The sequence below is a fragment of the Manacus candei genome, unplaced genomic scaffold (genome assembly GCF_025592945.1).
Source record: "Manacus candei isolate 608988 ecotype Guabito, Panama unplaced genomic scaffold, ASM2559294v1 h1tg000035l, whole genome shotgun sequence".
Taxonomy (NCBI): domain Eukaryota; kingdom Metazoa; phylum Chordata; class Aves; order Passeriformes; family Pipridae; genus Manacus; species Manacus candei.
This window is the reverse complement of record NW_026138083.1, coordinates 9,846,541-9,870,886: the sequence shown is the minus strand read 5'-3', so window position 1 is coordinate 9,870,886 and position 24,346 is coordinate 9,846,541. Positions and strand designations below refer to the sequence as shown.

Sequence of the window (24,346 nt, the reverse complement as noted above, 5' to 3'; positions counted from 1 at the left end):
TCTGACCTTTAACGGTTGATCTTGATGACCTTAGACATCTTTTCCAGCCTTAGTGATTCTGTGATTCCGTGACTGTCACAGGAGCAAATCCAGCACGTGTGCCCACGAGGCTCTGCAGTAGGATTTTTCCATTCAGCATTCTATATATCTGCCAGTCCTCTGAGCTTATGGACAGCCATTGGAGCTGCTGAGCTGGCCACAAAAGGTGTAATTTTTAGCCCGATGTACAGCTGGATTTACTTTGCTCCCGTAGGGAGATCTCCTCTGATGGCCTGAACACAGGGGTCTGGGCTGAGGCCACTGAATGCTGTGTCCTGCTGCCACAATTGCCATAAATGGGGCTGACACATGGTTGAGATCTCTGCGGGCAAGGACTTTTCTGAACTGTCGTTTTCAAATGCTCCTTGCCATTTTCACCCAGGCACATGTAAACCAAAACATGGACATTTTCCCCTGGGAAGAGGGGAAGAGCTGCTCGCCAAGGTTGAGCCTATCATAGGCACCCTGCCCAGCTTGTTAGGCAGAGAGCAGCCACAAAGCTCTTGAGTGTTATTCCACTCTCACGATTCTCTTGGCCACTTGGTTCCTCTTATTTTAGCTTTGTTTGAACAATCTCCTTGGTAACTGGAGACAAAAGCAGAAATTTTTTTGTCCTCCTCCTAGGATTGGTTTCCTGCCTATCTCAGAACTGGGAGGGATCCTTATGTATGTATGTTTGCGTTGGTGCTCCCACCACAGGCTTTAACCTCATGTATCACTGGGGAGTTCAGGAGACCTGGTGTCTCTTTTGAAGGGTTTTTATACACAGAGTTTCAGTTGAGAGGGATGTATTTCACAGTTTAATTTACTTGGCAGTAAACAGATGGCGTGTCAGTCACAGTGTGAATGGTGGCTCTTGAAATTGCCTACATACTCCTGACCTCCAGTGTGTCCAGCAGCAGGGAGACTGGACTGGAATAGCCCTTCTCAGGATGCTGCAAGTGCTGGAGTGGCAAAACCCTTCAGCAGGGTCAGGGAGTGACTCCTTGCTGTGTCAGCACCCTCTGCATGGGTCCCACAGCCCTGCACACCTTCTAGCACCTGCCTCAGGACATTAGGGTCTATTAGGACTTTGGTGTTTTCAGATTAGTTCCAGAAGGGTCTCTATGAGGGTAAGGGCATTAATCACTGGCAATTCCTAAAGACTTAAAGCGTTTGAATAGGCAAGGAAAAAATCCCATCTCAGCTGACACACTTTATTCCTCTGCCCTCTGGAGATGGAAGTCATTGGAAAGGAAGAGGGAAGATAAAAACAAACCAAACAACTACCAAACTGTCTGAAGACCTGGCTGGGCTGGAGGCAGAGACCAACCCCACTGCTGGCACTCAACCCCAGCACACGCTTTTTCTTGGACAAAGCAATCCCTGAAGAATGGAAATGGCAGTGTGAAAACACCAAGCAGCACCTTTAATGCAGAATTTAAAGCTGAGATTTTGGGGTCATTTGTTGATTTAATGGTCCAAACACTGTCACTGTTTAAGGCAGTATTGCCCTAGCAACAGCCCCTCTCTGGGGGTGGCTAGAGAGTACTTCATGGGGCATGGTCTGAGCCTGTTGGCCTTATCCCTGGATAGAAGGGATAAGAATGAAGGATCTGCACCACCTCCCTTACAGGGCTTGCCTTTTGACATAGTGACAGCATGGCATGGCACTGGGGTGTAGCTCTCAGCTTGGGTTATGGTCTTCAGAAATGCGCATCCCTGATGTTTCAAGCCTATATAATCACAGCATTTCATGTGCTGGTACCCAGAGGCTGCATGTCTTTTATACCATCAGGTAACCTCTGATACTGGTCGAGCATGGGGGACTTGCCAAACGGAGTCTGAACCAGGAGTGAACTCTGCAGCCAGTCACTTAAATTGCTAAAATGTGAACATTACACTTGAACCTCCCTAGAACCCTGACAGGAGATAACTTACAACTTCTTCTCATAGAAGTTCAGTGTGACACTTGGTGACAAGGTCATAAAAGTTCAAAAGGCTTTTCTGTAGCTTAGGAGTCCATTAGCATCCACAGGGCCCCTCCAGGGAGAGCAGGTAGGATGTTTGTGGTATGCTATGCTTCCAAACACAGATCACACTGCATACAGCACCACAGGCTGAGACAGCGTCATTCTGTTCTGCAGTTTGCAACTTGAGTGCATGTGCAGCTTAGCATGGTCTGTTAGGCTGACACAGGAGCTGTTGAGAGGAGCAGGGTGATGCCCATGTGAGCAGCGTGGCACAAAATGGTCACAGGAACTGCCCAGGTCTTGACATCAAGTCACTTGCATCCTTCACTGGGCAAAGAATGATAAATGTAGCCACGGTGAAGTGCTTACTCCTGCGACGCCATCAGGAGGCTTTGATCCTGCCGCTGAGTCACCACACCAAGGGCTTTGGAGGAGTGTCTTGAAAAGAGGGGCCTGACCTTTGGGGCCAACCAGCAAATAAGAGGAATCAGGTGCATTCCTGACAGAGGATGGAGTTAAAATGACAGTGGATGCTGCTCTTAAAAGTGGACCTGCACATTCTATATTGATGTTTGCCCTTTCTGTGGCATGACCTCGGCTGTCACTGAGCATTCCTTGTCTTCTTCTTTCCCCATGTACAGCTGCTTTTCCAGCAACAGAGCTAGCTGTCAGCAGCCCTGGCAGAGTGGCAGGGCACAGTTGAGCCCCCTTGTCCAGTGTCTTCCCAAACAAGAATCCCTTGCCCTAAAACCCTGGCAAACAGGATTTGAAATGTGCCTTCCCTGGGAGGGAAACTGCTAGGATTGATGCAAAGTCCTGCTGCAGTGGCGCTACTGGAGCAGTTCACGCACAGCAGATGTATTTTGGGCTTCCTTGAATCCCAATTCCTGATGCTGAAGCCATGCTATTAGACATGGACCTATTATTTCTCATGGTCCCCACTGTTTTGTTTAGTCAGCTTTAACTCAGCAAAGTTTGCTAAATGATTTACAGAACTGCAGAAATGTCCTTTTTGCTGGCAGTTGCTCACTGAAATTCATTTTGTGGAGGCCAAAGCCATTTCAATAAGAGTGATGTCTCCTGTTTGAGGAATATTGTCATGGCAACTATCCAGGTGCACACAGGGAAAAGCAACTCATATGAAAGGTGAGAGCAATTATTGTGGTGAGGGGGAACCTGGCGTATTTGGATGCAAGAAGCACTTATATTTGCTTTCCTTGGGAAAAATGTGTATGAGGACAATCAGGGAGAGGGATAGGTGTTTGACCCAGAGGTCCTCTCTCACTCAAACCCTGTCACAATTTTATTCTTCACCATGCTTGTTTTCCACTTCAAGTTTTTCCAGTGGGAATTTCAAATCCAGCCCAGACCCCTTCTCAGGTGAGCATGTGTCTCTTCCCTGCAACATGCCACCCCACCACCGTGGCAGATCTTGCCAATAGAGCATGATGAAATATTGGACCAGCCAACTCAGTCAGGAAAAAATCCCAGAAAGGCAGAATGGGGGAAATGTCAGATTTTGGCTCTTAACCCTGTAGGCTTAGAAGTGGGATTTGCAGGGTTTTATACTGAGCAAGGATGTTGGGCTGGGCTGAGCCCTGGGCAGTCAATCCTTTGCTTGTAGCACAGGTTGAATTTTTCAGGACTAATGCAGTTTTTAGCTGGCATGGGCAGGGTTGTGAAAAGCCAGGGGAGAAGTTATTTCTGCTCTGTCAGCTTTCCCAGGTACCTTAAGTAATTGCTGCTGGGGGTGTTTTTGATCAAACTCACATCAAATGTGTTTTCCTTCCTAGTCATCACTTGTATTACACTGTTTGTGCAAGTTGTCCTTGGAGCTCCAGATACTGATCCAGATGGATCTCTCCTGTTTGATCCCCCAGTGATCCTGCCTCCACCAGGCACTCTGGTAGCTTTCAGGACTGTGGATCAACATCACTGGACATGCATGGCAATGAGATTGGGAAAAAGCAGAAAAACAGTTTAGTCCTGTGTTAGCACATTCAGAGCCATGGAAGGGGAGGCCACAGCTCCATCTGTCCTGGGACAAGGGAACATTTAAGCATCACCAAAGGCTCAGGTACTAGTTTGGGGCAGATCAACAGAGTGCCATTCATCTTCACCTAGCTGGGCCCTTGCAGGATGTGACATTGGCAGATGAATGAAGAAGTGCATTAGTCAGAGCATGAAATTCACAGTCAATTCAGAGCAAACATTGATGATTCACCAGAAAAACATTTCTGATCTGACAAATACTTCTCAATATGGTCTTCCTAAGAGGAGAGTCAAGCAGCATTCAGTCTAGCATGTGAAATCATCTTACCTGGCAATCGTCACTCCTGAAGAGTATTTTCTGAGACACTGAGCATCAGCTGTGCCTGTCATCTCCCAGCTATTCAAGCAGCAACAGCTCTCGGTCCTCCTGTCTCTGCAGACCACCTCTCACACTTTGTATTTCTGCAAGGCCAGGGAAGAGCAGGCTGGATCTTTTTCCAGGATTTTCCTGGTAGTGATGCTCTGGAGCAGGCCGGTGTTATGTATCTGAGCCGTATGTTGTCATTTAAACTCAACATATCCTGAAGCCAGAGGAGCAGTTGGTTTATGCAGACATGGAAATGACAACACAGCCCTGTGGTCTTAGACAGACTGATTCAGGAAGCCTTGGGGAAAGAGGTGGAGGACATCTAAGAAAATAAGAGTAACCAGATGAATTCTGGCTCCAGAGGTGGAGGGAAAATAGAGGGACTGTTTCCCTCTCCCCTTGTTTGCAGTGTCCAGGCTGGTTGTGCTCAATCACATTTTTGAGAGGCATTGGACTGTGCAGCCTCATGCAGACCTGGACTGCTGGACCAGCAAACCAAGCTGCCACATCAGATCAGATCACATCCACACTACCCAAAGCATGCGTCACGCTTCGTTTCAGGCAGGTTTTCCTTTTCCCTCCCTGTCATGTTTGCAGCATGCTGCAGGCAAAATTTTCATTAAGTAAAGACATTTCATGTCAGCGAGGCTTGGTTCGGCAAAGGATCCTGCATGGGTGACTCATGGGACATCTTACACAGATGGGAACTCATCAGCAGGAACAGGAAACCCTAATGAACCCTCTCTTCTGTCAGAGACCACTGGATAATAGTTAAAATCATGTGTTATACAAGGTCATTCACATAATCTGGCCCATTTTTGCATCTCTTCTGTCCCTCAGGAAGGTTTGTCCCTGCACTGGTTGAGCAGGCATTTTGTTACCCTGTCCTTTGTCCCCCACCACACACACATCCCTTGTGTCTGGGACAAATCACAGACTTGGGTGTCTCTCTGCCTGTGAGGCTGCCACCTCCTCACCAGAAGGTGCAGTTTTCTTGTCAACTGGTAGAAGAAAAGCCCTATCAGCTCCTTTTCCAACCCAGCAACAAGACAACTTCCTTCCTCAAGTAGCTGTCAGAAATTTGAGCAGTGAAGCTGCTAAGTGCACAGAAGCACTCCCTGGTGCCTCGGTCAGCAGAGTTGTGGGCTGCAGAGACAGGCAGGGGAGCAGCAAAGTCTCTTCGCATCTGTAATAGCATGGATGGAGTCTTGAGCCCCTGTAGCCTCTGGGGAAGCTCACGGAGAAGATAAGGACATTCAGGAGGACAGCAGAGCGTAGCAAAGGCAGGGATGGCAAGAGGAATAGTTGCCTTGCTCTTGGTAGTTGGCTCCAACCATGCCCTGGGGTCTGGTCCAGGCTCCTCACTGTGGCCATGGCCCATTTACACGGCCCTGGCTTCTGGCTCTGGTAGTGCCCAGCTCTGGTGATGGGCCCACTTGCCCCTCTTTACAGGCACTATCCAGTGCCCAGCGATCACATGAGTCGTGTGAGGCAGGGACATTCCCAAGCCACATGCCCATCTCTCATGGCAAGCTTTAACTTCAGCTAATTAAGTGACTGGCTGACAAGCAGATGTATGAGAAATCAATGTGGCAGGTTTCTGTGGGAGCCTGAGAGTGCATGCTAGAACAGGCAGCACTGATGGATGTGGCTCTGAAATATCACCTCTAGAACATGTATCCCTCGTGGCTATTCTCCCTCCATAATTGAATGCTCTTTGGGTGGGAAATGCTCGTCTGTTGGGACATCAGGGCTGGCAGCACAGGATCCCACTCCTGACTGCCTAGCCTGGATGTTATAACTATGAATCTGCAGTTGAAAGTCCTCCAAGCATGTAGTTCTCCTGGCTGAGCAGTGGAAGCTGGGTGGGTGACAAGCTGCATAAGTGCACTGTTCCCTCTATTGATTCGGGAATAAGTATCTGTCCAGACAGCAACAGCATGCCATGTTCTCACGGGTAAGCTTGTTACTGGCTGCTATAACAGCTGGTTAGTTGTGTGTTTAGAGATTGTAATTTTCCTGGCCCACTGGAGGCACCATTACTGACTATGTGCAGGTCTTTGCTATTCCAGCTCCGGCTCGCGTGTGGTCTGGGCACAATGATGATTTCTTAGCTGAGAGAATTCTGATCTGAGTGCACAGCAGAGTGTAGTTGGGCAAGATCTCTGGATTGGAAGGGCTCTGGATTAGAAGGTTTCTGGTCCAAGTTGTTCTCAAAGCTAAAGCAAGTGCCTTCCCCAGCTGGCATTGTGCTCTAAGCATTAGTTCTCTTCTTTGCCCTGCCTTTGCCATTGCACAAAGCCAGTTTGCTTCCCATTGACAGGAGACTTGCAGCCCTGTCCTGCTATTGCTGTGTCATTTGCAGACAGACATCTGGGCACTCTCTCTTGCCCTTTCCAGAGATGAACCCAGAAAATGGCAGGTGAGCTGGCGTGCTTATGCCAAGTGCACATCACTTCCTTTGCCGTCCGCGACACTGAGCTGGCGTTAGCAATCACACTGCTCTCCCTGGCACATGGGATACTGCAAATGCCAAAAGCTTACAGAAGCTCAAAGGGCAATGTGAGAAATCTGCAGAGCATAGCTAAGTACACAGAAACCTGGTCTGGCTAGGAAACCCCTGAGGCACAGATGCCTGGGGCTGGGAGAGGATCAGTTGGAAATAATGTCTATGTGCCTGTCCTCCTACTCCAAGGTGGTTTTGGCAGTTAGCACAAGAAGAGGCTGTGTTGGCCGGTCATTGGGTCTGATGGGGTGTATCAGCTCTTCTTTGGTGCCCCATCACCAGCCAAAAGGACTTTTCCATGGGATATTGTAACTAAGGGTTGTGTGGGAACATTCTGATAAAAGACCTTTATGGTTCGAATGAAATATCATGGTTTGAAATGACTCCTGACAGAGAGCATTGGACTTGGAGTGAGGGCAGAGCTTTGTACGCCAAAGTTACCAACCTTCTTTCGTTGCTGCTGGGTGTCTGCAAGAGGAGAAGAACTGGAGCTGCAATTCTGCAAGATGTGTTTTATTCTTTGATTTCCAGTACACGGAAATGCGATGAAACTCATTCCCTCAGCAATTGCTTTGACTACAGACTCAAGGAAGTGCAGTTTCTGGTACAGAAGTGCAGACATTTGGATGGGCCCTCAGTCTTCGTGCCAAAACAGGGTTCTTTAGCTCAGGTGAAACGGACCAGCAGCAGCTGTGCTTTGCTGCAAACTTGCCCATGGTATCACTGGGGGTCCCTGCAGGAGGCAGGGAGGAAGGGACAGGGAGGGGTGTCAAGGCTGGTTGTTTAGACCAACACAGGACCTCTATCCCCATGCAGAAATTGCTTTTTCCCACCTGCAGTGTCAAAACAGGAAGAAAAAAATCCATCTTTTCAAGGGCTGTGGTCTTGCACAGTCATGGGATCTGGAGTGTTTGGCTCCTGGAGACATTAGATTATGGCACACACACCACTGTCAGCCCCAAATCAAAGCTGATTCTAGACCTCTGTCTAGAAGAGACGTCTTGGAAACACCATCAAGATTGACCACAGATTCTGACAAGGAGAAGAAAATGTTTAATGGTTTAATTTTCTGATTTTTCCCTCTGTCTCATGGATTTGGGACTCCTGGTTCCTGGCCCTGCAGTGACTGAGCACCGGGGGTTTCAGGGTGATAATCAGTGTCCCTTTGGTTTTCTGTTGTACAAGCACTATCACAGCTTGTGCTGAAAGAGCCTCTGGGCCACAGGAGAGAGAGATTTTAAATCCAAATTTCAGTGTGTAGTTGCGCTGTCAGGACTTTGGGTCTCTTCAGCCTACTGTGTCTAGCTGGTAAAGTCCAGGGGCAGCTCAGCAGAGCTCAGTGCTGCAGTCGGTCCACATCGCTCTGTGAGCCTTAGCCAAGCTGTCCTGGCTCTGCCAGCCACCCACCTCTGCCTCGTTCCCACCATGTCTTGTAATGCAAGAAAATAGCCTCGCACAGCAACCCGAACCTCTGAAAAAGAGGACTGTGGGCAGCAGGCTGATAGAGCTGCACCCCGAATGCAGCAGGAGCACAGGACTAGGTGAGGGCACCAGGAACACAGGTTGAATTCCACAGACTCACAGACAGCCCCATGGTAGCTTGTTGCTGCCCACATCCTCACAGCCGCCTCTCTACAGCAGGAGTGAGAGGCAGAGACCATATTGAAGGGTCCAGGAAGAGCAGGGTGATATGAGTGCACATCCTAGATTACTACTGAAAGCAGTCCTTACTTTGAGGCAGGATAAATTGTGCAGTTGCCTGATCCTCCTCCTTCTCCACTGATCAGACACTGCCACATGGCCACATGCGTGCAGGACCCTGCAGAGGGGGGTTGTAGCAGGCAAAAGGCAGTGTGATGCAGATCAGGCATGCTCTAAGAATAGCTTGTGTTATTTTCATATACTTGCTGCTTCTCAAACACCATTAGGAGGTAATCCTTTTCTCCAGGATTGCAGTCTCATCCCAGGGACAAATTTGCCTCAGCAATTCTTGCTGATTGGAGATTCATACAGAGAGTGGACTTGGCATTTGTTCTTCCTGCCCTTTTTTCTAACAGCCTTCTACAGCAGAAAAAGCAGCAGGGCACATCTACCTAACACAGGGCACTTGTTCACCCCCTAGAATGATCACTTGGAAAACTGCATAATAACACCACCTCCTGGCAGTGGCACTTTATGCCCCATTATTCTGCATTATTCAAGGAAGTCCTATTGGTGTTGGGTCTAAGTATCAGAAAAATCCTTTTTAAGTGGCATCCTGGTTTCTTTTCATAAGAGAGAGGATTATTTTGTGGGGCTTTGAGGTATGCCACACACAGCAAGCCAGAGCACACCCACAGGCAGTTTACATTTTGATACCTCTGCTGCTCTCAGAATTTAAGAAGGCATCCCTTTTAATTAACTTTCCTGAAAAAAGTTATTTTTTCATACATGAGGGCAGGATGAGGTGTACATTTCAATAGGCATTGTCAGGAGAATTATTGATTTTGTTAGTAATGTTTCTGAAATTGTGCCATTCCAGTAATTCCGCCAGGTTCTCCTTGAAAGCTTAGCTAAGAGCATTTTTATATCCTTCATTAGTTTTTTTAATACACGATAATTTCCCCTAACTCATCAAGGCAGAGCAAGATCAGCTGCGTGCTTGGTGACCATTTTTCCTGTGTACAAACCTATTGCAGCAATAATTACAAACTGGACAAATTATTACAGATATTCATTATAAAATACAATTACACCGAGCGGTGCTGCATTGTTACACTTTTCACAGCCATCACTTACTCTTGAGTAAATGGTTTCATTATGAGCATGAAGGGCAAACTTAATACACTCCTGACTCACAGCAAACAGCACAAGAAATCATCCTGGCTGTTCCTCGGAGTGCTTGCGGTGTTTACCCCGAATGAGTAGAAAATGTTGACTCTGCTGCCAAATACTTGTCAGCTTAACAGAGGGGCTCTGGGTGGCCAGTGCAGATGTGCAAGGAGAGGAGAAAGCCAGAAATTACAGCAGCATGGCCTGAATTTCACTCCCCTAGAGCGTGGCTTTCTTCCACGTTTATGGGTTTTCGGTGCTGGGACTTGCCAGGAGCAGCAGAACCTCCTTGGTCATATATTAGAGCAGCCTTGGGGCTGCTTCAACTTGTGCTGGCTGCTCGTGGAAAGTGCAGAGGAGCCAGGGATGGGACAAGAAACATTTCTTCGAAGGACAAGACAGACAAACTTGGACAGGGAGAGAGTAACTGGGAAGCTTCTTTAAGAGCATTCACAGGAGGGCAGTGCTGTCAAGTGTCAGGGGAAAGCAAACCCAGTCAGAAGGTCGGCAGCAAGCACAAGGCTACAGACAGTCACTGCACTGGCTTTCTAGTGTTGTTATTCCTTCTTATTTTTTGTCTGGGACAAGGTCAGAGCCAGGAGGAGGTCTTGTCCCATCCACAATGCCATGAGGGCATGACAGTGAGTAGAGCATTCCAGGGCAGAGCAGAGGCTGCTGGATTTCTGTCTCATATGTTGTCTTTCCAAGGACTTTGCACTGTAGGAAGGATCACAGTAGCACGGTCCTCCCACACCATACCCCTTGTATCCCAGGTTTGGTCACCTTCTGGCAAGCTGCTTTCAGCTGGATGTTTCTGGGCTGTTTTCAGTCCCTGAAAAGAGCTGAAAAACTTCTTCTGTGCTAATTTTTTTCCCCTGGTAAAGCAATTTTTACTTTATTGGGGGCTCAAGGAGCAAACCTCTCTGTGGGTGGCCACAGCCTCCTGCAAGGCTTTCATCTTCTGTGATGTGTGCTTGTGGCTATGCTCTGGGCAGGGACTCTGCCTTTGGACCTGTCCTGATGATGCTGCAGGGGCAAATTCAGCAACCCTGGGTCATGTGAGGGAGAACTGCTGCTCAACTCTCAAACAGGAGAAAATTAAACCTTGAAGGCTTGGGAAAGGATGTGCTGCTTGTGAAGTGAAATTAAAAAAGTAAAATCTCACCATCAGAGAAGCTTTCCATCACCCTGCTCTAACCAGAAAGACCATTTTTCCTTTACATTCTCTTCACAGAAAAAGTCCTACTCCAACATCTCTTTCAAGCTTGTAAATTAGAGCCTCCACAGTCCAAACCGAGCAGCTGAACATGATGTTGTGCATGGATCTGCTGTGCCTGGTGAGACAGAGTCTCTTCCATGCACAAGCTTGAGCAGTGCATCATGCCTTCAGAGGCTTGGTCTGTGCTTGTTCCCAGTTCTCATGCCCATGTAGTGTGTGCAAGCTATCAAGGGGCTGTTCTGTACCCTAGGTTTTTGGAAAGGGAGTGTCTTGCTACCCCCACTGCCCCCCCCACTTCTAGGGGAAGCTGGCCCAGGCTGTATTGGCCTATGGCCATGCCAGGGGGGATGGCACCCTGCAAGCTGCTGGTGCTCTGACCCTGTGGTCTGTGCTCATCCTGAGGCAAGCTTGGTCCATTGGCTCCTGCCTTTGCTTTTGGCTGTGCTATCCCTCCAGCCTGTGCTACCAAAACTACTGTTTTCTGTTCGCAGCCCCCTTTTCCTGCTGTTTCCATCCTCCTCTACCTCCTCTTCTACCTTTTCTTCCTCTTCCTGTTTCCCCTCTTCCCTTTTCCCCCCTTACTCTTGAATCTCTATTTCTTCTTCTCTGTTGCAGCAAAACGATATCAATCAAGGTGATAGATGATGAGGAGTATGAGAAAAACAAGACCTTCTACCTAGAGATCGGGGAGCCCCGGCTGGTGGAGATGAGTGAGAAGAAAGGTGGGGGACGTGCTCCGGGGCTGAGCCCAGCCTGTGTGTCCCTGTCTGGCTCACTCATGTCTGGCACCTGCAACACCGAGCTCACATCCCCAGAGCCTATGGAAAAGGGCAGGAGCAAGACCACTTCCCATTCCCTCTGAACACGGCCTTTCCCCAGCTCACCAAGCTACAACCTTGGCCAGGTGGTGGGGATGCTCCTGCCCTTCCCCATATGCCCCAGGAAGGATGTGCAGCCGCTTTCCCCTACCCAACCATCTCTGTCACCACGGCACCCGGGCGGACGTGAACTGCATGTGTGTGCGATGCCAATCATGTGTTTGCCTTTGTCTTGTGTTCCCACAGGAAATTCATTACCCTTAGAGTACTTGACCGTGAGGAGTATGAGAAAGAGTGCAGTTTCTTCCTTGTGCTTGGGGATCCAGTGTGGCTACGACGAGGAGTGAAAGGTGTGAGAGTAAAACCAGACCAGCTCTCGAGACGCTGCCGTCCGCTTTCTCTGTGTCTTCCTACTCTCACACTCCTTTCTCCTCGCACTTTGGCTCCTGGCCGTTTTGCCCTCCCTCCTCCGAATCTTGGCCGCTGCACCTTTTTGCTCTGTTTTCTTTCCTCTGTCATTTTGAGAGGATTCTGCCTCACTCACCAGGGCCCCCGGGGAGTAAGGCATGCTCCCAGGATGGCCCCGGAGCACCTGGGCAGGGGACAATGAGCATTGCCAGCCCCCAGAGATGTTTTGAGAGTAACTGCCCTGCCACGTTGCAGCTACACCTTCGTTTAATCATGTAGAACGTTCAGTCTCGACAAGTAAAGAGGCAACGCTGCATCATTTTTATCAGAAGATAAAACAACTTTCACTTGAAATCAAATGCATGGCCAGAGCAGTAATTTTAGCCTTTTTATGCTGGCACTAGGATCTGAAAATAGCCGAAAATCACAGCACAAGCAGGTAGTACCATGAGATGCAATCACTTTAGGTAAATCAGGTTATACTCAAATGAAGTTTCATGGCTCTGCATTGGATAATAGCTTCTCACAGGAATAATAAAAACAATTTCCTCTTTCATTACATTTTTGAACCAACTGCAAAACTTCCCAAAAAGGTAGAGTTCACCTATTTTCCCACGTATTTTTTTCTGTTGGAAAATAGGGTGAAAATTAATGGCAGCAGCTAGTTCTGCATGCTATTCATGGCTGAGCGAGAAGCAGTTTTAGAGCCGCTTAAGATATGGACCATTATTAAAGCCTTTGTAGAAAATTGGCAGCCTAATTTGCTCTGTCTGCCTTGGAGCTGCTTTCTAGTTTCTGGGACATCAGTGCTCCCTTCAGTAGGCATGGGGCTGTAATATATTATTTGATCAGGACAGAGAGGGCCCCACACTGAGTGGGGACTTGCCACGTTCCTCTTCAGCTCAGGTACTGTCTAGGTCAGCTGCGTCATCCCCTCCATCAGCTTTCCTGCTGGTTTATGTGACCAGCTAGCAAAAGCTGGGCTAAAAAAATCAGATACACTGGCATGACTCAGGCACTGCAGGTGGGGTCTATATCATTAGATGGTGCTGGTGGCATCTATGGAGCATAGAGAATGTTGCCAAGATAAATTTACACGTGGACAACTCAACTCAGCAGCTCCAGCCTTGCCCAGCTTCCCAAGGGCCAGTGTGGGCTCAGCCTTGCAAGTCCAGCAAGGGCAAATATGCTTTCCAGGGCCAAGTTTGAGAATTGTGGTACTAACTCTGTAGATCCCAGCTGAAAGTTTTAGCTAAAAATAAAAGGAAAAGGAAATAAAGTTTCTCATTTTCCTGGTCACAAAGATAACTGAAGAAAACTGAGAGAAGCTGAGCTTTGAGAACTCACTGGCTGGAAGACAAGTCAGAATTTGAAGGGATGCTATTTGCTGCTTTGGCCATGCAATCTTTTTTATTTTTAACTCGTTTCTTTGTACTTGGTTTTGTACAAGAGGCAGAGAGGCAGGGGTAGTGGTGACAAGGGCAGCCCAGAGACAAGGGCATCTCTGAAATGTCACCCCTGGGCCACAGAGCTGTGTGGGGGTCTGCATCTCAGGGGTGCGAGACCCACCGGCGCACTAAGCGAGAGGCTTTTTCTTTTTGGAGACCTAAAATTTTGAGCAACAAGATCCTTGAGCCAAGCCTTGCCACAGACTTTTGTTCTCTCATTGCATATGACAAAAGTACAGCTGTATGCTGGAGATGTTGCTCCCCATTAGACAGCTGGAGGAGGTCAAAGCCAGTAGCTGCTGCACATGGGACATCTTGTGTCCTCCCCTGGGGCAGAACTGCCTCCGAGGCCAATGGAAGATCTTGCACATAAAATTCAAAGTGGGAAAACTAATTTTTGGAGTGTGTCTTTTAATCCCATATCCACCCCATGTTTGCAATGGTTTTTATTTTAAATCCACAATCCCATGAAACCTTTCTGTTCCTTTATTTTTAGTGCCTTTCTCTTAACACTAATGGTATCCTGCAGCCTTACAGATCTGAAATCTCTGCCTTGGGATCTGGTGTCTTTCTGTGGATATCCCTTTTGATTTCATTATTCATTTATTTTTCTTCTTCTGTGTTTGTCTCTGTCTCCTTCACAGCCCTGTTGTTGAATGAGCTTGGTAAGCGCGCATTCATTTTTCCTTTCCATTTTTCCAGTTTGCGTGTTTTCAGAAGACAATTGATTTTGCTTGAAGTTTTTCTTTGCTCGCAGCATTCTCTTTTAGGGTCATCAGCACTATTTAAGTAAACTCAGGTATCTAATGCCCCATCTCTCTTTAGAGTCGAGTCCCAAAGTCACCAATATTAATGAGTGGTAATCCGCTGTGGCAAGGAGCATTTTTTGGGGGTGGTTCAGTTACGGTCATAGTATACCTGCCAACACGCCATGATACAGGCTTGTGGCATCCAAATTAACCCATCCCCTCTAACATTGGTGTGGCAGAAACAGGATTTCTTGGAGACTTAGGGATGCTTGCGGCTGGACAGGAAAACTGGCCAGTCCTGTTTTGAAGAGACAGTGCAAACTTTGCCTCCTGTCTTGGGAAGATTCAGAGCCTATCCAGCCTTTGCATTTCCTTGCTGGTCATTTCCAGGATAGGACAGTTGGGAAGGGAAGCAAAGCCATCCTGTTTCCCCGAAGCACCCACAGCCCTGGGGCAGACTCACACTGGTTTTACCCCCTCCACAGCATATACTGGATACCAGGGGGTGGCAGATTGCAGATGTGGGTTGAAAAGCCTGTGTTCAGGTCTCCCCACACTATCCCTGGGGTACGTTTTGAGAAGCAGCCTCCATGTCCACAGTTCCTGGCCATGGAGCAGGGTAGGACCACCCTGTGGGCTGCAAGGTGTCCATGTTGCTGTGTGAATGCTAATCCTCATTTATTCTCTCTCTCTCTCATTTTTGTTTCATCTAGGTGGCTTCACCATCACAGGTATGGATTTCTAGTCTTCCCCCTATCCCCCGCTTCCTTTCTCTTAATGGCCATGTGCTCACCTTGCTCTTTCCTCTTGGTTTCCTCTTTGCTTTTGTTCTGTCCTGGAGGGAAACTCTGGAATGGTAAGAAGGCGCTGAGCTGTGGCCCCACTGCCCCGGCCGGTCCCTCTAACACAGTGTCCTCTCACAGAGTGCTCTGCCTGCCACACACACCTAACTCCACTTCGGGGAGGGTGAGCTGTCACTCCTGAAGTGACAAGCAGCCCCACTTCATCACTTGGAGCAAGGTGGGCTTCTCCACTTGATCCGGTTGTCCCCTCCGTGCTGCCCACACGGGAGGTGTGCACAGGGCTCTGTCCTCCCCAGGCAGCCACCAGGGTGCCCAAGCACTGTGGGAGGGGCAGGATGCTTTGGCCCCTGCCCTTCCCACCAGTGAGACCCAGCAGCAGGGCTTGCTCCTCTGTCATTAGCCAGCCAAGCATCTGTCATTCAGCCAAGCACTGCAGGACGAGAAGATCCTGGGTCCCACACATTGCAGAGCAGCCCCTCAGGAGCCCTGGAAACAATAATTGAGACCTAGGAGGCTTTGGCAGTGAGGTGGGTCCCTTTGACAAGCAGGAGGAGAAGGGCTTTCCTGCAACTTATTGCTGTCTGTGCAGATGAGGGGCAGCCAGAAAGAGAGCAACACTAACCCCGTGTGACGTAGGAATAGTTTACTAACTGCACGGTGACAGTTTGCACAGGGTGTCCAGTCCCTCCTCCTGATGTCCTGCTGATCACTTTGATAGGAAAACCCATCTTCAGGAAGGTCCAGGCTAGAGATCATCCTCTTCCTTGCACCGTGGTCTCCATCCAAGGTACCTATAGCGTGACACCTGAGGGCCACATCAATCCCATGTGGACTGACCGTGGTGTGTGCCTAGTGACAATTTAACTCCAGTCCTTTTAGTCCTGACATTCTTCTGCTCATCCCTCGAGTGGACTGGAAGGGAGTTATGTGGGGTCTGCACAAGGGACAGTGACAAAGGCCATGAGCTGCAGTCCCCATGCCCCAGAGGTTGCAGGGATGCCAGTGGAGGTGCAGACCTGCTTCACTGCTCGTGTAGTCCCTCTGCTGCTGCCTCTCTCAGGGTTTGGGGCCAGGCACTGGCCTTTGGATGACTCCTCACACCCGTATGGCCCAGTATTATTTCCTCCAGCCCCACCATCGCAGCAGGAGTTGACTGCCAGCTTCCTCTCTGAGGCAAAACCCTGCTCAGAAGGAGGCAGAGCCAAGATTTCATATGAGTCTCAGCCCTGGGGTTGCTGGTAGCTCTCTCTTGTTGTAACAGGCTGATGGAATTGTCCTGACCATACCCCACTGCAGACCTGGAGTGCTGGGAAATGGAGCGGCCCTAGTGATAGTCTTTCCCCTTCCCAGCATCCCTGTGGAGAGGCAGCAGGTACCAGGCATAAAACTATTCCTCAGCACTAAGGATGAACAGGACTCCTTCTGAGGTTGGATGAGTTGCAGACCTCTTGCTAGTGCTTCTCCCTAAAACTATCTTGTCTATTGCTCCATGAGCTCCTTCTCCACTGTTCTGTCGCTCATGCTCCCACATGGAGGCTTCCTGACCTCCCCCTCTGACAGGAAGCCACATCCAGAGAGTGACCAGCTGGGCCTGGTTCGCTGATGGGCTCTTTGCTTTGCAGAGGAGAATGAGGAAAAGCAGCCACTGACCAGCAAGGAGGAGGAGGAGCGTCGCATTGCAGAGATGGGGCGCCCAGTCCTGGGGGAGCACACCAAACTCGAAATCATCATTGAGGAATCCTACGAGTTCAAGGTACTGTCCACATCCTCTGTCCCTGTTCTTTTTCCCCTCTGGCTGGGGCCCCTCCTTTTGGGTTGGCACAGCATTGGCAAGCACACATTGATGGTATTGCAGCAAAGCGAGGCAACGCGTGGCATCACAGGGTCTCAGAGCAGGACCAAGGGACACTTTGGAAGGTGACTGAGCCAAGGCATGATGAAAGGCTGAGGGTCACAACAGTGAGATGGCAGTGGGTTAAAATACACTCTGCATCTTCACTGTCCATTTTAGCCCACAGCCATGGTCCTTTGGGGACTTTCTGTCCCACCCACAGACTCTTTGTGGTTGTTATTATTATACTAGAACATCAGTCTGGTGAGCATAAGAGCTGACTGAGCTCCAAAATGCTGCAGGTTGCTTTAAAACAAAACCTTGTTCTCACGGTGGTGTGCTACACACAGGTCCTACTTACAGGCCTAGGACTCCCAGTGCAGAGGGCTGATACCCTAAATGCAAGTAATGGTTGTGCAGCTCAGCTGCCATGAATGCATGTGCCAGACCAAGAGCTGAAAACCGGCCATTTAATTCTTTTCCACTTTTCTGAAGTATAAAAAAATAACAGACCGCCCTTACTGTGTCTCTGAGATGCTTCAAACTCCCATCATGAGCAGGCTTCAAAAGGTCTTTTTTAGCAGCAGAGAGGAGAGTTGCTGTTTTTGCTGCTGGGGCTCTTGACCGGAGCTTAAAATCTGCTAAGCTTTTTCTATAAATGCATGGCTGTAAGCACCAGTGTGAGTGGGTTTTAGCCCAGTATCTCCAGCCTGATAGTCCCTAATTCTCTCCTCTGCATCTCTATCCACAGAACACAGTGGACAAGCTCATTAAGAAGACAAACCTGGCCCTGGTGGTTGGCACAAACAGCTGGAGGGAGCAGTTTATTGAGGCTATTACTGTCAGCGCGGGTGAGTTTGGACCACAGCTCCAGGTGAATTACAATCAGCCTTGCTCACTACTCGGCTTGGCTGCATCAGTAATACAGCTGTAGAGGAGCAGCAGGAGGCAGAACAGGCAACAGAGTTATTTACAGTATCTGCATAAATAAGGCAGCTGATTAAATCCTTGTCTTATGTGTAGGAAACCTGATGCATTAAGTGTGTCTGTAGTGCTGGACAGAGCAACACTCTGGCTGTCACCAGACGGCAGAGGGGAAAAGAAAGTTCAGTGGGAGAGATCTGGGAGATGAACTCAGTGTTGAAATTCAGACAGGCACAGATGATGTTGGTGCCAGGCAGCAGTGCTCCCCATCCCTGGTTCTCCCTGTACCGCTGCACTGAGGGCAGCGCAGTACTGAGGGTGCCAAGCCCTGAAGACAGTGACTCTCTGAGAGCCAAAATTTACCTTTGACACCCTCTGCTTTCAGGAACTCCTCCTGCTCCAGCCACCTGCGGCTGGAGGTTTATGGCTCAGCATCCCAATAACTGCAGCAACATGTAGTAGCTGTGGTTGGGTCTGATCATATCTTCCCTCCCTTGGAGAATTGTTTTCCCTCAGAAATGCCCTGTTGTACAGTTCTCGCAGGTGCCAGTGCCATGTTTACCAGTATGCCCAGTACAGGATATATTATTGTTCCCACATCTGTGAAAGATGAGAGAAAGAAGATCTCCTCCAGATGCTGTTTTAACAGACGGAGAGATGACAACTCACTGACTGGATGTTACAACCTCCCAGCCCAGCCTGGGCTCTGTGTGCACACATTAAGGCAAAATCAACCAGTTTAAATTAAATCTCTGGGGATGGCAGTTAGAGCTCATCTAGCTAATTGTGCACTGAAATGCATGGGGGAGCACTTACATTTCCTACCTCGAACTCAGCTATACAAGGTAACCTCTGCCCAGCACATAGTAATTAAAAGTGATGGCCGTCCCATTTAACCTCTGCCTCTGAAAACAAGGACAGGACATTGTGCAGCAGCTATCTCTTCAAATTGTGATCCCTTCTGTTGTAGCATAGTTTTTCTCAGAGCCTCCAGGCAAGAGCCTCCCATTATTTTGGATACAGCCTGAACATATCATGCAAGACAATCCTTGCTGCAGGTTTTCTAGCTAACATGGCTAAATTAATCTATGCCAGAACTAATTATTTAATTGCATCCCATATTAAGGCAAAGATAATCACTGATGCTTGGATCCTATTTCTGTGACACATGTAAAGACTACAGTTATGTGAAAGCCCTGTTACCACCATATCTTGAATATATAGTCATGATCAATGCTAACAGGATGATTAACAAACATTTAATAAATGGGATATATTTTGGTGGACATTAACTGTGCCTTGCAGTTGGGAAACAGTAGGTTATCTCTGAGCTCTGGACATACCCAGGCTTTAGCTCCTCAACCTTTCATCCAGACAAGTTGAAATACCTTAGACACTGGAGGCTGAGTTTGAGGTTTTTCCCTGCAGCTCACCATGGAGAGGGGGTGAAAGTCACACATTCCCATTTAAAAATGTAACATCCCAGCTGAGAAAAGAAACATTAAAACCCCATTTCCCACCCAATGTGCAACTTACAGCAGTGTTTGCAGGGAGGCTGGGCGATGGAGCAGCAGGTTAAGCCTGTGGAAGGGCAGTGCAGGTGCAGGCACGGCTGTGCCACACCATGCCATGCCATTCCACACTGTCCGTGAGCCTCTCACCCATAGCTCCTTTAGTGTGCACCCAACAGCTGTAAAGTTTCTTCCACAGCAAAAACATCCTGGGGTTTGCGAGCCTGTTCCTGAATGCACCCCTGGGTCACCATCCAACATCATTCTGCGTTTCAAGTCACCTTCACAGGATCTGGCCAGCTCTTCAAAAGGGAGCTGCTCAACATAACGATGGGCAGATGTGGATGAGTGTTATGGCAGTGGCACTCATATTCATTTTTCAATCTGTTTCATCATCTCTGTAAAGATTTAGGTCCATAACAGCCCTGCTGCCATGCAGCTTGGCAGGGGATTAAAATACCTGCTGCAAAACTATAGCACAGCACAGTGTATCCTACCACTATCAGCCTTTGTGCATTGAGGAAAAACATAGGCCCATGTAGGCTTTCCAGGCTGGAAAACTTCATGACTAGGCACAGGAATAGGTACTTATATCTGCCAAAACAATAACGCGATGCTGATGATTAGCTACTGCTTTTGTCATAGTGAGTTTGAAGCTTTGAAGCCAAGCAATGCATAATTTTTCATCAAGTTACGGTAGAGACACAGCAAAAGTGCTTTGAAGACAAGCAATGTCTGCAAAGCTGCACCCCCACAAGATGCTGAGTAGAACTTTTCCCTGGCTGGTCATGGCTTTAATTAGCCAACTCCTGTGGGAGTCAGGCAGGAGGTCACCAGCCCCAATGGGCTCACTGGCAGGGTAAGCCCCACACAGTGCGGGCTCCATGGATGCTGACTGGTTTTGGAGAGACAGGTGAGTTGCCAATGCTGGGATCAGGGAAGGGAGAAACCAAGACACCTGCCTGGACCAACACCCCATGGTCCTGCCAGGACGAAGATGTACTGGGCCAGTGTAAGGGGAAAGGGCCAAGAAACCAGGGCAGGGGGTAAGGACAGTCTGATGTCTGCTGAACTCCTTCCCTGTGACCCACAGGAGGGCTTTTGGACAAGAGCCTGCCTGCACATCCAAGGGCCATGGCTGTGAATGTGTAACTCCCTGAGAGCCTTTGGGGACATGCAGCAGCATTCCCCCACAGGGTCAAGAGCCCCTGGGACATCAGGCAGGATGGGCATGAGGATTCATCCCCAACTCCTCATCCATACTGGAGACCAGGTCTTGCAGGTGCCACGGGGACCACAGCCATGAGCAGGGGTGGGCTGGGAGGGGCTGAGTGCCCAGCACAGCACCAGGAGAGGCAGGGTCTGACCCATGCAATGTGCCTGGTGAGCAGAGGTAGAGCCATGACTGCTGGCAGGCTCACACTGGGAAAATGACCCCTGCAAGGCATTAACAACAGATTGGTAAGAAGTGAAACACTGACATGGACCAGGGACAGAAAATAAAAAGAAGAAGGAAAATGCATTTTTGCTGTGACAGATGATGCCCCATAACTGGCTCATGACCTGGGGTGCTTGACAACTACCTGGAAAGGAGCGCAAATGAGAAAGTGCTTTTTTGTGCACTCGGAGTGCCCACTGACCTGGGTCAGACCAGACATAGAGGAACGAGCAGACAAAGCTTATAGGGAGGCATGTGAAAGGGCAGGGAAATGCAACAGGGAAGGACAGTCAGCAGTGATGGGCTAGGGAGGTTCTAGGGCAGGCAAAAATCCATGGTTGGATCCCAGTTTACAGAAAAGGTAAGGTGAAGCACCAGAGCTAGCAGCTCATCAACCACCAAAACCAGCTGGCACTTGTGAAAGCAGATCAAAAGGTTCTTCCTTAGGGGAGTCTCCGTGAGGTACATGTTGCTTTCAGTGGGTTCACCTGCCCCAGTCAGCTCCAGCTGGCATGAGTTCGGTTATTTCCCACATCTTCTGGGGAAAGGGCTCTTGAGCAGGGACCGAGGCCCAGGAAGCATCTGATGGTTAAACTCAGGCAGAGGTGCTGGCATGAGGCTCTGCATTTTCTGAAGTGCAGGTGGTTTTTTTTAAACCACTGCCTTTGCAGGGAGTCTCTCTGTGCTGTGGGAAGGGGCATGGAAAGGCCATTGAGCCCCTCTGATGGTTGCCCAGAAAATAAGATACTTGAAAGTCAAGGCTTTCTAGGATCCAAATCCTGAGAGACAGCACTTTGTAGACTGCAGTATGCACAGGAGCTTTGCCCAACCTCCCCCAGAGTAGGCAAGTCTAATCAGGCACTGCTGGTTTTCTCCAGGGGAGGATGACGACGACGATGAATGTGGGGAGGAGAAGCTGCCCTCCTGCTTTGACTATGTGATGCACTTTCTGACCGTCTTCTGGAAGGTCCTTTTTGCCTTCGTGCCCCCGACAGACTACTGGAATGGCTGGGCCTGCTTTGTTGTCTCCATCCTCATGATCGGCCTCCTGACAGCTTTCATTGGCGACCTGGCATCCCACTTTGGCTGCACCATCGGCCTGAAGGACTCGGTCACCGCCGTCGTATTTGTGGCACTGGGGACATCGGTGCCAGGTAAGGACAACCACGGGGTTTGTTGTAAAGGCCCACCTCTGCCCAGTCCGGGTCTGGGTTTGGGCTGGGAAAGCTGTGCTCTGCAGGACCCTGAAGGACAGATTTGAGGTATGTGTGGAAGTTGTTTTTCAGCCTCAGATGAGCCAGGATAGAACCAGGATGTGGGTTCAGTCCCATGGAAAGTATTTCAAGGACCTTCATCTTGTAAAGACTGTGAAGTACCTATTTCTGTGGTCAGCCTGCGTGGCATCCACTTTCAGAGTAGGAGGTTGGTCTTTGATTCAAATGCTGCTGGTGTTGGCAGTCCTGCACTTTCTTTTTACGCATCTGCTGCTTTAACCTTGCTCCTGGGTGATTTAAGTGCTAGTCCATACCCAGGGTGCACTGCCCAGCACGGACACCTTTGTGTGAGACCACGTTCAGATGGATCAAGGTGAAGTTGCTGAGCTGGGGGAGCTGCTTGAAATGCAACTCGTGAAGCCCCTAGAAGGGGCCCCACAAATATTTGGCATGGTGTCTGATCAAATGGGCACTCAGACTCAGAAGGGAGCAGAGACTGAGGATTGACCAGGGAGAGGGAAAACCACAAGTTTTCATGCCTACACGCCACTCCCAATGCACTCTGGCTTGCTGCAACCCAGCCTCCTTTTCCACTGGCTCAGCAAAGGGCTTCACTTAGGGATGAATTGGTGCACTGGAGAGGATGGTTCCAGTGGCACAGTTGCTCTGGGAATTCCCATGTCAGCTTGTGTGAGAAAGCCTATGCCTTCCACTCACCTCTTCTATGGGCTGTGCTGGCCAGGCAGAGCCTGGTTCCTGGACTAGGGGCTCTAACCCAACCCAACCCCCCCTCATATCGGTCACACCTTCCCTCACCACCTTCAAATTTCCACTTACCAGCACTCAAATGCTCAGAGATCCTGAAATTGTCCTAATGTTATCAAAGGCAAAAAGAAGAAGCAGCATAACCAAAAGGAAGAACAGATTTGGAGCAAGGAACCCAAATCTGAGAAGATTTGAGAAGAAGGAGCGTTTTTTAGACCTCTGGCAGTAGAGCTTTTAGGCAGGAGGTTTGCAGGGCTGCTTCACACCCTTGACAGTGAAAAATCTTCCCTCCTGCTTTTGTCGACAAAAGGTGGCATTTAAGAAGTTCTTTTTAGAATACATTCGGGTTCTCTTGTTTCAATTGGCTCCCAGACCTCTTGTGTTAGCTGGGTGCTAGTTGGGCTCCTCCACACCTGCTTTCCGGGAGTCAGGCAGGCATCAGAGGGGTGTGCAGTGAAATCAAGACTGACAGGGACCTTCCCTACGTTGGAAACACTGCTCAGGCTTGTGGAAGTGCATGTAGTTTTTTCCACGCTCTGCCTGGCACTGGCAGTGTGTCCCATTCCTTCTCCCACGCTGGAAGCTGGAGAGCCACAGAGGCATCAGTACTGCCCCACAACTCCGTTACTGCACCGTGACCAGGGCTGAGAACCAAGGGAAATACCTTTTCCTTTCCTTAGCAACCAGGTGCATTTCCATGGCAGCTGTGCTTTTTTATCTAAATAAAGCAGCCTTTTGATTTCTTTGCTGCAAATGAACCCTCTCTCTGTGCTTATATGTGCCCACATATGTTACATGGAATGGGATCTTTGTGCCAAACTGCACTTGGCTGTCTCACCTTGGAGCCCCACTGGGAAGGAGTGGAAGGAAAATTCTGTAGAATTAAAACACATGAAATTTGACCTCACTGTTTTCTTTTTCTGAGCCACACTTGGCTGCCTGTACCCAAGGTGATCTGGGAGTGCAGCTATGTCAGAGACTCATCTTCTCTTTGTTAGCTGAGAGCGCTCACCTGGAGGCTAGTCCCTCCTGCTGCTGCCTCCCCCTGCAGATCCAGAGTGGGTTTGGATGTAAAATCAGCACTTCCCTGTGGTGCAGAGCAACGTCATGCTGGTCTGCTTGACACAAGGGTTTCCATATAAAAGGTCAGCCAAGTTTTATCACTGATATTAAAGCCAGTGGAGCACCTGGGCAAGCATGCACCATTCTACATGGTTTTTCTTCCCAAGGGGTGAAAGATGACCTCTGGTTTACCAAAAGTGTCAAGGTCAGTGGACTTCAGTGAGGCAAAAGATATCAGAAAAACAACATTAAAGCAAACTCAGAAATACAAAAAAAACTTCAGGGGACCTGAAGGATAGATACAAACCACTGTGGCTCCACAAAACTTTTCCAGCCTTTCCAGTTTTTTTGCAAGTGAACAAATTAGTGGATGTGGGAGAAGAGGCCAATGCAGTGTAGTGTTGTCTCTTGCTTGAAGAACTGCAGGACGTCTGAGGCCATACTGGGGGAAGCCTCCTATTGCTGAACATTGAGATTTCCCTCCTGTGC

The 24,346-nt window shown here is 49.0% G+C and overlaps 1 protein-coding gene across 5 annotated transcripts in view; it reads left to right on the top strand.

The window, feature by feature from the left end:
- Positions 1–24,346, top strand: part of SLC8A1 (solute carrier family 8 member A1) — a 113,027-nt gene that overhangs the window by 85,939 nt on the left and 2,742 nt on the right. For 2 of the 5 annotated variants that reach the window (XM_051792645.1, XM_051792646.1), the window contains exons 3-8: positions 11,951–12,054; positions 14,205–14,225; positions 15,023–15,040; positions 16,735–16,865; positions 17,695–17,794; positions 21,695–21,970. In XM_051792645.1, coding sequence (XP_051648605.1) covers positions 11,951–12,054; positions 14,205–14,225; positions 15,023–15,040; positions 16,735–16,865; positions 17,695–17,794; positions 21,695–21,970 — 650 coding nt within the window. Of the gene's footprint in view, positions 1–11,501; positions 11,609–11,950; positions 12,055–14,204; positions 14,226–15,022; positions 15,041–16,734; positions 16,866–17,694; positions 17,795–21,694; positions 21,971–24,346 lie in introns of all 5 variants that reach the window. The other 3 variants (XM_051792648.1, XM_051792647.1, XM_051792649.1) reach the window with 3 other exon arrangements.